Raw genomic sequence first — 15,436 nt, 5'->3', positions numbered from 1 at the left:
GTCAAAGATAATTGATTCTTCATCGTTAAAGGAGGAGGAGGAGAAGCATGGCCACGTTTCAATTATGTAGTTAATCACCATTAACTTTTGCTTGCTTAATTGGGATTTGAAAGGAATGTGATGATAATATTCACACATTTCTGTCTCCCCTTGCAGTATTTAACACCCAGCTAATCCTGCTGTTCATTATGAAGATTAATCATATTTTTAACTCGAAGCTGCTGCGACTGCTTTTAGATGTTGAAGCAAAATGTTAGAACGTGACCTGATGCTGAGTCCAGCATGCTGTAACACTAGCAGGAGGCTGGCGAAGTGGCAGCTGTGTGTCAAAACATTCACACTGTGTTTGTGTGCATTAGAAGAGAAATAATTGAAATTCAGCTATTTCAATACCTTATGATGCATCTTGAAACACCGTTTACACCAGCCAACATCCAGGGCTGATGTGCAGGTTTTTGGGGGATTGTACAAGTAAATGAACAGTCAAACCAGTTTAAAAAGGTATGTTTACACTGTGGGAAATAAACACTTTATCATGAGTCACTAGTTTGAGAAGAACATTATCTAACAGTCAACATTCTTCTGCCGAAACGGATCTTTCTACAAATGAAACGTGTGAAATAGTTCAGTTTCTTAAGAAAGAAAAAAAAAATTTTACATTTCAGGAAAACCTCAGCAAGACCAACACAGTTAAAACATGAGTGTGTGATTCAGAGAGGAGACAGGCTGGTTCAGATAAAGGAGGAGTGTCCGTCAGGAAACGCTCGTACTCAGAGTTCAGATGTTAGAAAACTGCTGGTGAACCTCAAGAGTTCAGGATTCTCCAGAGCCTGCAGCGGCTCGTCGATGCGATGATGCAAAATTATTAAGTGCATTAAAATGGATCATACAGTGCACCTGCTTGTGTCTGGTGAGCAGTCTGTTAGCACTGGTTGAGAACCAGTTGTATTTGTTTATTAACTTCCTGTATAAAAATGCACCGGTGGGCGTGAGACAAACTTTTGGCAAACGTGCCCTGAAGCTGTCTGTGTGTCTGGCCAATCAGCATCGTTTCTGGGGTCTTTATTCATCCAATGGTATTGATTTTACATCTATTCACCAAAATCACACCCCGGGAGTGCCAATGCCAGGCTGGAATGACACGGTGCTGAACGGATGACAGACAAACTGATGAGAAAAAAAGGGAAGCGTTGGAATAAATGAAGAAACTTTCTGTGAAACTTTTCAGAGATCTCATTCAGATCAAGGTGGGCCTGCTGTAGATAGACCCCTTCCTCTGAAGACTGTTACATACTACGAGAGAAGGGGAAAATCTTGTTCTTAAGGCCAAGAGAACAAAATTGCTCTCACAGACGTGAATGGGACATCTTGCTGCTTGCTCTCGACAAATCGGCCGAGTAGAACTTTGTTTCCGTGGGGCTCTGAGAAGTATTATGTCATTGGTTGGATATTTGAGGAAGGTGCTGTGTGAAAAAGAATGAAGCAGAAAGTTGGGGCTTCTGCATTTCCCCTGATGTGAGGTTGAACGGTTTTAACGAACAGCTGATCAAGGTGGTGAGAAAGTACCTAAATGTAAACAACACGTGGGATTTAAAGACACGGACAACCCACCCCTGCCACGGACAAAGTCTCTAAATATGAAAAAATCCAGTCAGTTGTCCATTGAACATGAAAACACAGACATCCCCCTGCAGGAATCCCCACCCTGTCGCAGACAAAGCTTCCGTGCAGTGTGAACTGGTCTTTTTTCTCCTTCTTGCGGCCTTGAGAGCAACAAAGTGCTCGCTTCTTGTGGAGTATGTAACAAGCTTAAGACTTTTTTGAAAGAAAAGGAAGCTTCAAATTTGGTCTGTAATTAGCCAAAACATTTGGGTCCAGTCTGTGTTTTTAATAAGAGGCTGAACTGTGGCCTATTTAAAACATGATGGGACACCACCTGTTGCAAGTGGGGTATTGATTCATCTCTGAATAAAAGGTCCAACAGTGTCAAAAATATGTTTTAGAAAACTGGGCGAAAGACAATCTGGGGGACAGTGAGATGATCTTAAAGGATGAACTATCTTAAGCCTGGTGCACAAATAACAACTTTTTAAATCTGGTTGAGACTTCATGTGTGATCTGTGTGTGGTGGCTCCAAAAACGTAATCACAGAACAACACACACATGACGATGCTGTCCAGCAACTTTACCCCTGAGTTTGTCTGATGATCTAGTTTAAAATCATTGTCCAATTTAAATTCCAAGTTGGAAACTGTTGGTTTTAAAATACTACTTAAAAGACCCAAATAGTCTGTTTTCATTAAATTCAAGAAGCTTAGGGCCATCCAATCCTTTATGTCATATAGAAATGACTCAAGTGGCTTAGTAGAGAAAGCATCTTTCTTTTTTAGTGGCAGATAAATCTAGCTGTCATCAGCGTGAAAATGAAAGGATATGCCATGAGTTCTCAAAATGGACCTGTAGGATTATATTATCAGCTCAGTTTATCGTGTGATACACTTCAGCCTATTTACATGGCTGAATGTTTCTCATGTGACAAAGTAGATATTCAGGCTTGGGACACCCACGCACATGAAACTATTTTGATAACTGCAGAAGTTGGTGTGCAAACTCTCTGAGTCTTCAGACGCACACACAGGTCCAGATAGAAGAGCAGTGACTGATCAGAAGAAACTCTGCCCAACAACAACAAGGCAAGCCAACCTGGAGTCAGATGTTGGGTGCGGCCTCCTGGCCCTGGACCTGCATAAAACCACTGGGGCTCTAGTTAAGTTTCGTTCTTCTCCTCCTTTTTTGTCTGCTTGCTAGTGAGAACAACCAGAGCTCTGTACCAGCACGTTCCATTTCTGATGTAACCTGAATTATAATAATTAATCTTTTGAATAGAATTTACTGTTTTCTCTCCTGATTATTCCCAAATCAACAAACACGTGAATCCTTGACCAGGTAAAGCCTAGGATTCAACAGACCCTAAGGAAGCAGATACAAAGAAAACAAGAGGGGCCCCAAATGGAACTGTGTGGAACCCCATAGGGCACCGAAGCCTTGATAGATTCAAAGCCTGAATCTCATTTTCAACTAGAGTTCTTCACTGATTAACTCCATGCTGCACTGAAAGGTCCAGATAGACGGAGGTTTGGATGGTTGGTGGAAGACCACCATGTCCCAACAAGTCTGCCACATCAGCAAGTTGGTGGTGGAATGACCAACTTGTTGTTGGGCTGGTTTTTCCATTATTCCAGCCCAACTTGGTTTGGGCTGGAATAATGGGGTGTGAGATGGTACTCCTAACTTTACGGTGGTCTCTGATTAATCTGTTCAGTTTCTAAGTGATCATTTCCTGTCATGGTATAAAAGTAAGAAGCGTTCCTTCTGCAGTAAAGGCAAGGCAAGGCAAGGCAGTTTATTTGTATAGCACATTTCATGTACAGGACAATTCAAAGTGCTTTACATAAAACAAAGATATTACAGATATTTAGAATAGTGAAAGGCATCAACACATAATCAACACATAATCACAATAAAATAAGAAATTACATTAAAATGATTAAAAGCAAGATAAGTTAAAAAAAAAGTTACCGTGCAGATTTCATGCATAGGCGCATGAGAAAAGAAATGTTTTTAACCTGGATTTAAAAATGTCTACATTTTGGGAAAGTTTAATCTCCACTGGCAGTTTGTTCCATTTGTTTGCAGCATAACAGCTAAATGCTGCTTCTCCATGTTTAGTCTGGACTCTGGTCTGGACTAGTTGACCAGAGTCTTTGGACCTAAGAGCTCTGCTAGGTTTATATCCTCTGAACATATCACAGATGTATTCTGGGCCTAAACCATTCTGGGATTTGTAAATGATCAGAAGGGTTTTAAAATCTATTCTGTGACTGACTGGAAGCCAGTGTAAAGATTTTAAAACTGGTGTGATGTGTTCAGATCTCTTAGTCCTGGTTAAAACTCTAGCAGCAGCGTTCTGGATGAGCTGCAGATGTTTAATGCTCTTTTTAGGAAGTCCTGTTAAAAGACCATTACCTCTCTATCCCATAAAGACAACTCTCTATCCCATGCTGCAAAAATAACACCAGAATCTTTGGCTGTTATGGGTATAAAGGGAGAAAAAGTAAAAAAAACTCAACCCGACTGAGAACCTGTGGAGCATCCTTCAAAGGAATATCTATGAGGGTGACATCCCACCTGGGGTCTGTATTCTTTTCAAAGCTACAGTAATTTATCACTGACTGTTTCTGCACATGATGCTGCTTTCTCTGATGGAGCTAAAACCTCCAACCTTCAAACTCCATCATCACTGTACAAGGGATTCACATCTGGAACAGCTTTGTTAATAGCTTCTGTTGGAGGAAGATCTGGACTCAGATGCCACAGGTGTTAAAAGTGAAAGAAGCACCTTCACAAAAAACAAAACAAACAAAAAAACACTACATTGCTGTTTGTACATCCTTTCCATGGAGGTATGAAGGTAACAGTGATGTGAATTTTGAGACTTTGACTTATTGCTTTTAGAAAAAGACTTTTTAAGCTGAAGTTCAGGAAGTGAGTGCAGTTCTGTATGCATGTGAAGGGAAGAATTCCTCTTTCTGTAAGCAGAGAGGGTCTTAGCTAAGAAGAGAAAATCAGAATTCTGTGCACATTTCCAATTATTGTAAAAATATATATCTTGATTTGAGAAAAGTTGTTTGTTTTGAGTGGCCAAATTGAGCGAATGCGTGTGGAAAACTCCAGGTAAAAAGATATTAGTGTGGTACAGTACCTGGTCTTTATTACTGGTTTTCTTTAACAAAGCCCAATAATGAACTTCATGTTTATGTGCCTCCCTGAGCCAAAAAAGATGGAATAGTAATGACATCTAGTGGCATTTGGAGTTTTACCTTAATTTCAGAAAATGTAAACAGCCTTGACAAATAATTACCAGTGCAATCAGCTGGCAGGATAATTTCTGGACAAATGCGGCGCCCTGGTCACAAGCACCAATGCAGAAATAAGAGAAATGTCCAGGTAAACTGAGCTAGCATTGCATCAGAATGAGTGTTATAGCTGCTGTGGTGTGGTTCATTAATTATGCTGATTGTAGTGTGCAGGTGCCAGGCCAGGACTGGTGCACCCTCCAGCACCTCTTCAGGGATTGGCTGGAGGAGGCTGGTTGTCCTATAAAGACCTGGGGCCTCATGCTTTAAACTGGGCATAGCAAAGCAGACAACAGGTGGCGTTGGCAGGGAAAAAAGGAAATGCGGCACACAAAAACTTTCAGATTTATAAAAGCGCGTGCACGCATGTTCCACGCTTGTGGCGTTATGAGCTGTTAATAAATCAGAACCAACTCTAAAACGTGTGCACGTGAGGGAATGCCTTCCCATGCCCACATGGTGGCTATAAAAGGTCACCGGTAATACATATTCAACAACATTTCCATGATGGCTGAGGAGGGGAAAAGACGGAAGAAGCGGGTTTTTTCAGAATGTGGGACTGAGATCCTGATGGACCATGCTGGAAAATGTAAAAAGGTTTAATTGTTGGGCACAGCGTGGGCCTCATCAGGGTCAGAAAAGCCGAGGAGTGCAGCAGGTGGAGATGCTGTCAACGCATCTGCCACTAGAGGGAGTACACGCCAGAGGCATCGGTTGGTCTGGCTGGATATCTCAGTTGACATCCATCTGCAATGTGAGAGACTAAGTTCGAATCCCACAAGGGCGAACAGTAACATCTTCCAGCTGTAGCCTTAGACAAGACGCTACAGCCCACAGTGGGTCATTTTGTAAAAAAGCGTCTGCTAAATGACGGTAATGATGGAGGTGATGGAGTCTTTTGTTTTAATGTAAAAAATAAGTATGTACAGATACATCTGACATTGGTGTCACTTTATTTAGTGTTAAATAATATTTCTTTCTAGTTCCTGGGAGCTCCAGCTGTGGTTGGACAGGGTGAGGCCAGAGACTCGACACAGAGGAAGTCCTGCAGGTGCAGAGGGACACCATCACCACTATTAACCAGGTGGCCAAGGAGTTGATGAAAATTGGGACAATTAAAAAAGGATTGTGTAAGAATAAATAAATAAAAGAAAATCCAACTCTTGGTTGTTTCATCAGCATCACTTCTAGACCTCCAGTCTGCGTCCCGCTCTGGTGGGTCTTAGAATGAATGACCAAAGCTACTTCTCACATTTTCTTTTACTGACCAGGTAAATGTTGGCAGCAGACTTTCCACCTCTTCATTTCCTTGATTTTATGCTGCACTGTTGGTGTCGCAGCTTCCCGTTTTCCCTGATTTTGTGCGTACGCCTGGGTCAGAGTTTCCGTGGTTTGTTTGGTTTTTCTATAAATCCCAAAAGTTGACTATAATTGGTGTACGCCAGGTTTTGTACCCTAGGCCAGCTTTATAAATGAGGCCCCTGGGTTCTGTTCCAGAAAGGAGATTCAACTAACTCTAAGTCTAAAAAGAAACTCTGGGTCAACTAACTTAAAAAGTTAGGAACCACAACAAAAAGCCATTACCAATGGAGCACCAATACCTGGATTCACCATTCTATTTATACTTCACACTGGTTGATAGAAATTAAATATTTAGTGGCTGTTTCTCGCCTAGTAATTAGATGCAGAAAAAGCATTTGGTTGGGTAAATGCAGTCACTGTGACATTCTGCGACTTTAATCACCAGTAACTACAGATATGGTTTTGTTTTTTTACTTTGTGTTGCTGGTGTTTTTGTTGTTCTTGTGATTTGTGGGTTTTTTTTCAGCTTGCCTGTATTTTTGTAGGTGCTCCCGATGATTGTCAGAAAATGGATACGCAGACAGATGGACGGTTTCGTCCGTCTCCCGCATCGGTTACACATGTAATTTGGTCCATTTTCAGGGAGCTTAGCTATAGCTGACATGAAACCAGCGTAAGAAACAAACCAGAGAAAAATGAAGATGAGCCTTCGCGGACCCTGAGGTCCTCTGGTTCCGGCTTTTAGTTGTTCCTAAAGTAAGGATATGGCGAGGCCTCTTTCTATCACTACAACCCTCGTCTGTGGACCAGCCTGCCAGAGAACCTCAGGGCTGCAGAGACTGTTGATGTTTTTAAAAAGAGGCTCAAGACCCATGTTTTTAGCTTAACTTTTAACTGAATTTCATTTGATCTTTATTTTTCTTTTTTTACATATGATTTTATTTTATGTTTTTTTTTTTTTATTATTCAATTTCATTACTTTTTTAGCACATTATTTTATGAAGTCCTGTATGTGTAGTTTTTTTTTATTATTGCTGCTCTTAGTTGTTCTTATTGATTCTTAAGGTTATTTAACCATTTTAATTCCAGTGTTTTCCTCATGGGAATCCTCCATGCAGGGGGTTTTGCCTGCTCGGTCTGGGGTTGCTGCCGTGGTGATTGCCCTTGTCTAGGTGGCTGGGGTCCTGCACTGCAGCCTTCCGGCAGTGGTGTGGAACCCTGTCTGCCCTGATCTGGCTGATTGCTATGGCAGCGGCCTCTGTGGACATGGGTGGCCTGGCTCCTGGTGTGAACGGATCCCCATGATATTGTTTCCTCACAGCAGCATCAAGCCAGATGTTTATTACTTTTAGTATTTTATACCTACATTCAGTTTAGAGACTGAAATTAGGGAGTCATGTTTGTGCAGAGTGGGGTAGCGGGGGCAACTGCTTTGTTTGCATGTGTTTGTGTGCATAGACATGTGACTTATCAACCCTGGCAACGTAAAACATGCATGAACAATTTTTTTAAATGTGTAAGGGAGCATAAATGGTCCTTACGAGTGCTCGTGTTGCATTCACTTGCATGTGGGCACATGAGTTTCACAAGTGTGATGTTAAAAACATGATTGATATCATGTTTCATACTTAGAAAATAAATTTTTGTCTTTAAGAGTTTGAGGTAAGATTTAAATGGTTGTCCAGCCAGTTTCCATCTAATCTGTATTTCAACTACATAAAATTTATCTTAATCTAGTACGACCGATATCTTAAAAACACAAATGCCTAAAATAATTAAATCGTGATGCAATGAATGCCATCCCCTGAAGCTGTCCTCTGACTGAGTCGTGGTAGTTTAGGGAACACTTTTTTTCCCTCTAAAGATTAACTTTCATTCCTGTTTAAAAGGCTAAAATTGTAACGCTTCCTGAGCCTGGTGCAGTCAAATGCAGCTGGGAATTTTTTAAAGCCTTTGGAAATAGATGAAAAGCTCAGTCTTTTTTCAGAGAGAATTTTGTGCTTGGATTTAGTCTCTGTGTTGCTGTTTTCTGCTGTTGTGATGAGTTAATGCCCAGCAGCTGTCTGTCGTCTTGCTGTCGCAACGTTTCATCAGGTTGTATCACGGAGGGAAAATTTTTTATTTGTCAGCCCTTACCTTACGACCTCCTGTGTTCAGCCTGAGAGGGGTCAGGTGGGGGTCGAAGATCATGTGGCTGGTTTCTACGTCGATGGGGGACTGCCTCTTCCCGATGGCGCACAAGTTCCAGGCTGAGTTCACCAGACCCCAGAAGGATGGCACTAATGGTGGAAAGCGAGAGAGAAACAAAAACAGCAGTTAGAGTGATGAGGTTTAAATTATGTCATGTACTCATTAACAGGCAAATAAAACCTGACTTTCGTGAAAAAAACACTCAACTACAAGAAAAGCACATTTGGTCAAACTTAGTTTTGACAGAACAGCTGTTAATAAATGACCTGAAGCAACAGCAGCAATATGAATATAAAGTGCTGATAATTACTGATCTCTGGAGTTCAGTTCATTATTTACATGTTTGTACCGCAAGTATTCCCTCCAGTGTGGACCTTTAATGCAGTAGCCGATGTACTGAGTGCTTTAGCCTTCCTTTACTAACTATGAACAGGGTTTATAGCTGGAAAGTCTATAGAATTAAATTAATGATAAAACTCAGGTTAACCCAAGTGTTTGGCACCAGATTATAAGTTTAATTATCTTCTATGGTCGTTAACAAATAGTCACAAATCAGGGTCAAACTGTATGTAGCTCCTTTTAGACTGTTTATCCATGGTTTTAACTGAAAATCCAGCAGTGGCACATTTGTTTCCAATACATCTGCCAAAATAAATGTAATGCAGGTATTTGTCTATAGAGATGTCACAATTAGCAGGTGTCATGACTGGATCCTTAAAACCTGATGCAAGAAATGATTTTTATTTTTTATTTATTTATTTTTTTCAAATTTAAAGCCTTCGTTGGACCTTTAAAAACATTTTTTTAAAATCAACAACAAACAAAGAATCTGCGTGTCTGTAGCATTTACTGACCCCACCAGGAGGCAGATGACAAGCATCAGAGTGTATAAAACAGGACTGTGAACAAAGTTGTGACCATAAAATGATGTAATAGGTCTCAGAAACTGCATGTCAGTGTTGTGCATAAACAAATTCAAAAGAATGCGTTAATTGAATGTTTTTCTCTGAATGTTGAACTGAATTTGGTGTATTAGCAAATAAGGTCCATCAACAGTCTACCTACATTTTCCCAGCACTACACCTACTTCACACTGTTACCCACAATGCATTGCACACACTAGCATAACAAACCAGCAACGCTTTGTGGCAAAGCCGGTGCAAAGAAGCTGGAGATGCTCTATACACATCTGACATCTCGTCTGCTTATTATTATTTATGAGAACATGACATACTGCTTGAAAATTTAATCTAACCTCTCGATGTAAATTATATCTGTCTACCATTAAAAAACAAGTCAGAATGTCAGCTTTGCCAACTTCTAAAGTGAAAAGATGTGGAGTTGAAGCATCTGTCCAGTTTGCAGAAGATATCTATTTATAATATTTCTACATCTATTTATAATATTTCTACATTTTGCAGTATTTATTTTTTTTTTTGTGCTCTATCTGTTTCATATGCACATGTGATAGAATTTAAAGGTCATAGCTACAACTTTTTCAACAAAACAATTAACTTTTAAAAAATAATACATCAAAAGAACATCTAGAGAGATGCAGAATATAAAGTATATATAAAATATAAAGTATATTATAGGATAGAAATAATTGTTTAAAAATTTTGACGAGTCCAAAATATATAAATATTTACATTTGGCTGCAATGCCGTTTACGCTAAAGGATTCTAAGCCAATAGCATTAGTAGGCTGATGTCACGTGAGGCGGAGCTCCAGAGTTGCCAGACCAACAGCACTGTCTAGAAATGGCATCTTCCTGTTACATTTCTCAAATGAAAGCAGATCAAAAACGAAGCAGGACAAGGGTGAACATCGGTCAAGCAACTGAACGCTGGTGCCGACTGAAGGAAGAAAACGGGCTTAGAAGTCACGCTGAGGTTGCCACTTTCCTTCTCGATAAGTAGGCTCAGTGATGTGTTTTGCTAATGCTAATTAATGGTCAGCCTTACTGTAACATTTTAATGCTCATTAACGGTTAGCTGGTACAGTAATGTTGCTAATGTTAAAAAACGCTTAGTTGAGACTGTAAACTGGACATTTTTTTCTTTTCAAGCTGCTGCGCTGTAAATACGGTTAGCTTTAGCTCATCCTCTTTTTTTTTCTTTTTTTTTTTGTAGAAATTAGTACAAATAAGTAACACAAACAAAGCAGAAAGTAGTTGTTAACATTAGAAAAAATGTTTTTCATAGATCTAGCCTCTATTATTACCATTATTTGCTGCAGAATCCTTAGCAAAAGCCTTTGTTTTGTTTTGTTTAATATTTATTGTTAGGCTAGTAACTAGTGTTATATTTATTGTTATAGTATTGTTATTATTGTTATTATTATTATTTCTGCTTAGCGGCCAGGAGCAACACCTGTGTACTGCCCATGAGGATCAGGGAAGCGGTCCCTGATGGCCAAACGCAGCAACTGGGGATGACAAGCCGGTTTCCCTGACCCAGAGAGCCGTTCTGCCACAAGATAAAATGCCTGTAGGCAGCATAACAGTACTCCTGGTGGTCATCACCAGGTTCCCTAACTGGCCTCACAACCAGAAGGTCCTCCCTGTACCGCCGGTGAACTCTAAGGTTACCTTCATTCAAGCAGTACAAGGAGCAGTGAGGCAGCTGGCTGACACTGCTTTTCCAGATCAGCTGGCACGTCCCTTCATCGACTACATGTGCGCCATGCTACGTCTGGCATACCAGCAGTACCATGCTACGTCTGGTCTGGCATACCAGCAGTACCATGCTACGTCTGGTCTGGCATACCAGCAGTACCATGCTACGTCTGGCATACCAGCAGTACCATGCTACGTCTGGCATACCAGCAGTTTGTGGGGAACCAGCAATGCCATGCCAAAAACTAAACCAGGCAAAGCGCTGTCGGCCTAACTGCCTGGCTTAATGACTCAAGTAGCTCCTGAAAAAACATAAAACCAACCATAGGGAAAATACAAACCTCGGTTCGAACCCTCTCTCTGAAATACAAGTATAATCTAATACAAATCCTATTATTATTAATCCAATAAACGATAATAATTATTAAAATAAATAAAGATCATAACTATACAATAAAAAGGATGTTAACATACATTAGATGGCAGTTTTCAGTCAGCTGTTTAGTTATTAATAATATTTTTTCCTTTTTTTGATCCCAGTTGGGAAATTATTTCTCTGCATTTAACTCATCCAAGCGATCCAAACACGTTTTACAGGGAGAAATGCTGTTATAGGCACACAGAAAAGCTTTCACAATGAACCACAAAAGACCCCTCCCTTGACATCACTCCTCTATGTCCACATACAGGTTTTTGGCGTACCTGGCAGCTAGTAGACTCTACGGTTGGAGCGAGAACGAGTGTGAGTGCGACACCTGCTGGTGGGGAGGAGTTAAAATTGTAGCTATCGCCTTTAAGGTCTAATGTTATTACTTTGCACATTTTAATTTCTTTTCTTAGAAGCAAGAATGACGGCCTGAACTTGATTCCTCAAGTTCAGGCCGTCAGTCTTGTGTTTAACCTAAAAGAAATTTTATTTAACTGTAGTTTAAGGTAAATTTAAAAATTAGAAATGGTAAACTCTGAACATGCACAGCTCTGAACTCTGAAGTATTTCATGAGAAGCATGAACTGCAACAAAATTGTAGTATGCATCAAATAGATACGCATCCTCCAATGAGGTTAAGGCACTCACATCACTTGACTCAATATATCCTGAGTCCACATCAAAGTCCTAAAAGAAGAAAGTCAGTTAGACCAGCACAGCATGCTTCATTGAAACCATGTGACTCAGGTTAAGTGCCATGCTGAAGTCTTATTAGATTGTTTGTCCATTTTCTTTTGTTTTCAAATCTAAGGAAAACAGCTTTAGGTATTTACACAGAAATATGTCATACTGTATATGTTAGACAGAGGGTGCCTAATATGTGGTAAACACCTTTTCTGCTAAGGGAGGTCTCAAATCACAATCCAATGAGGCAGAAGCTTATTTACTGTACACTATGCATGCAAAATGAATTCCACCCCCAATATTGGAAACAGGCCTATCAGCCCCAGATTAGCAACTAGCAAGCTAATTGTTCTCTCTCTGTCATGGAATTGCATCTTCCTCTGGGCGCCAGAATTTGCAGAACGGGCTGTAAATAGATTGGATCTGAATAACTAGATTAATACTGAGAAGAGTGGAGTTGAAATGCAACAGATCTGCAACACACCAGCTTCAAAGACAACTGCACTGTCGTCCAGCTCAGTTGGTCAGACAGTTTGCTGGAGTAAAGGTTAAGTCAGCTATCTTGGGTGTGGTTGTTATGGACCAGATGAGCAGGAATTACATGGCATTAATTAATCTCATGAAGAACAAACACTCCAATCTGGTGGTTTCAGGGCTATGCACCAACTCAGGAAACTTGTTCCCCAACAGGCATCTTAGTGTATGTCTGCTAACTCCTTGACAGCTTGGACAAAGTTAAGTTTCTTTTACTAAATATACAATTCCATCTAGTTTGCTGCAATCCAGTTATAATGCAGTCAAAATAAATTGATTACATAATCCCAATTAATACAGTTTATAATAATTGTGTTCATGTAAGCTAATGCATAAAATAATTACGTAGCTGAGGAAATTATTGGATTGCACCAAATCTCTCCCCTGTCCTCAAGATCTTTATTGTCATTAACCAAACATAGTGAAATTATTGGCACACATAAAATAGAAATATAACATGCACACATAAGAAAAAATAAAGATATAACATACATAAAAGATTTAAAAACACCTCTAAATTTACAGAAAAAGAGAAATAATTAACAGCAGACAGTAAAATGTGCAGGGTGGATGAACTGCTGGGACTAGCTGTGTTTGTGGATGTGAGGTGGTGTAAACCAGTCCTGCACTGTTAAAGAGCAGCTGTGCAACAGAGACATGGAGCTGTCGGTGGTTAGCATGAGGCCATATTATCTGCCACGGGAGTTAACACACGTTCATGTGATAGCAGTGTACGTGCCCCCTTCTGCCATTGCGAACACAGCCTCTGACACCCTGCTCTCGGCCCCCGGCAGGCGGCAGACTTCAACCTCTCCACCATCTGTTCTGCCAATATACACAGTACGTCACCTGTCCCACTAGAGACAAAAAATACTGGACTTGTTTTATGACAACACCAAGGAGGCTTATTCTGCATCCCTCGTTCCTCCTCTAGGAAGAGCTGATCACCATATTCTACATCTCCAGCCTGTGTATAAACCTGTTGTTCCAGGCAGGCTGTGGTCCCACATACAGTGAGGAGGTGGACAGTTCTTCAACATCACTATGTGGAGGGAGTTCTGCAACCCACATGAGGAGGACATTAAGGCCATTACAGACTGCACTGACCTGAACTTATGAAACTCATAAAAGAATAGCAAATAGAATTTTGTTAATTTCTTAATTCTTGTTTGATTGCATTCTGTAAACTGCTTGATGACACTTTATTAAGAACATAAAAATGGAGTATCCTTTTTAACCATTTCATTTTCCAACCACCCCATCCCTCACTCCACCTCCGTGACAAACCTTTCATTTGACCCCCACATTCAATATCTCTGTAAAATGTCTTTTTTCATCTCAAAAACATTTCCAGACTCCGCCCCTCCCTTTCCCTCAGTGATGCTGAAAAGCTGGTCCACGCCTTTGTCTCCTCTAGGCTGGATTACTGAACCCTCTCCTTGTCAGGATCCCGGGCAGGAGCCTGCAGAAGCTTCAGCACATCCAGAACTGCCCGCATCCTGATGAGGAGGCTCAAATACGACCACATCGCTCGTTCTGCAGTCCCTGCATCAGCTTCCCGTCCAGCAGAGGACAGAGTTTAAGATCTGCCTGCTCACCTTCGCATGGCCACGCCCCTGGCTACCTGACAGAGCCACTGTCTCCACACTCCACCATTCCCCGCCTCCAGTCCACTGACTCAAACCACCTTTGCCCACCCAGGACCAGACTCAGTTCAGTGGGGGACCGGTCCTTCAGGGCCTGCCTGAACACCTGAGGGTGCCACAGATAGTGGAGTCCTTTATAAAACACCTGAAAATGTTTTTATTCAGAAAGGCTTTTGTACAATTTTACTGTATTTATAAGTTTATTTTTATGTTTTTTGTTTTTTTTTTTATTTTAATTTGTCATTTTAACTTACAGAACTTTGAGATTTTTTCTAAAATGTAAAGTGCGTTATAAATAAAATGGATTATTATTATTATTATTATTATTATTATCATGCTGAAAGCTTGTTTGCATCTACAGTGAACCCTAAGATTGCGAGCACAGTCATCTCACATGCTCATGGCAGAAAACAGAGCTGTTGATCAGAACGTTGAACGTTGGACCGGAAGCATCTACTAAAGCAAAGGTGTCAAACTCATTTTAGTTCAGTATAAATCAGGATTTGCTGAACCAGTAAAATGACAAATCCACATTTTTCCATTTTTTTAGTGCAAAGAATCACAATGATTTTTTTTTCTGTTTCTATTTAATGATCTATCCTTTTACAAACATATATGCACCACATAAATTTGTTTTGAAAAATAAGTGAAATTTAAACAATATTTTATCTTAGTTTATCATGTTTATTTCAAGTTCAAGATCACATTGTATCTACGAAGTTAATCACTGGAGCTTTTATAATGTGACTTCAATAACTTGTCAAGATTTAGAAATTATTTAAAATATACATACATTTCCACATCTATAATAATCCTGAAAACCTGAACTGACTCGCCTTCTGATCCAAGCTGAAGTGGAAGTTATTAAGTAAAATATATTATTTATGTATTGTTTATATATTGTTTATGTATTACACTTAAACGTTAGAAAATGAATAAAGGTTGTAGCAGTACATGAACTCTTGTATTTAAGCTACTGACTGGTATTAAATTGCACAATGTTCAATTTTTAAAATATTACCACAGCAAATATAAACTTTTACAGAACTTTACATCAGAGTGCAACAAGTGTCTGAGGCAGCATTTTCCAGGAATTAGGCTCACTCACTGTTTACTCTGC

General features: G+C 40.1%; 1 protein-coding gene across 3 annotated transcripts in view; it reads right to left on the bottom strand.

The window, feature by feature from the left end:
* Positions 1–15,436, bottom strand: part of LOC121650162 (carbonic anhydrase-related protein 10-like) — a 169,344-nt gene that overhangs the window by 72,268 nt on the left and 81,640 nt on the right. For all 3 annotated transcript variants that reach the window (XM_042001519.1, XM_042001527.1, XM_042001536.1), the window contains exon 3: positions 8,355–8,497. In XM_042001519.1, the coding sequence (XP_041857453.1) occupies positions 8,355–8,497 (143 nt within the window). The remainder of the gene's footprint in view (positions 1–8,354; positions 8,498–15,436) is intronic.

Source organism: Melanotaenia boesemani, chromosome 2 (genome assembly GCF_017639745.1).
Source record: "Melanotaenia boesemani isolate fMelBoe1 chromosome 2, fMelBoe1.pri, whole genome shotgun sequence".
Lineage (NCBI taxonomy): Eukaryota > Metazoa > Chordata > Actinopteri > Atheriniformes > Melanotaeniidae > Melanotaenia > Melanotaenia boesemani.
This window is presented reverse-complemented; position numbering and strand designations above follow the sequence as displayed.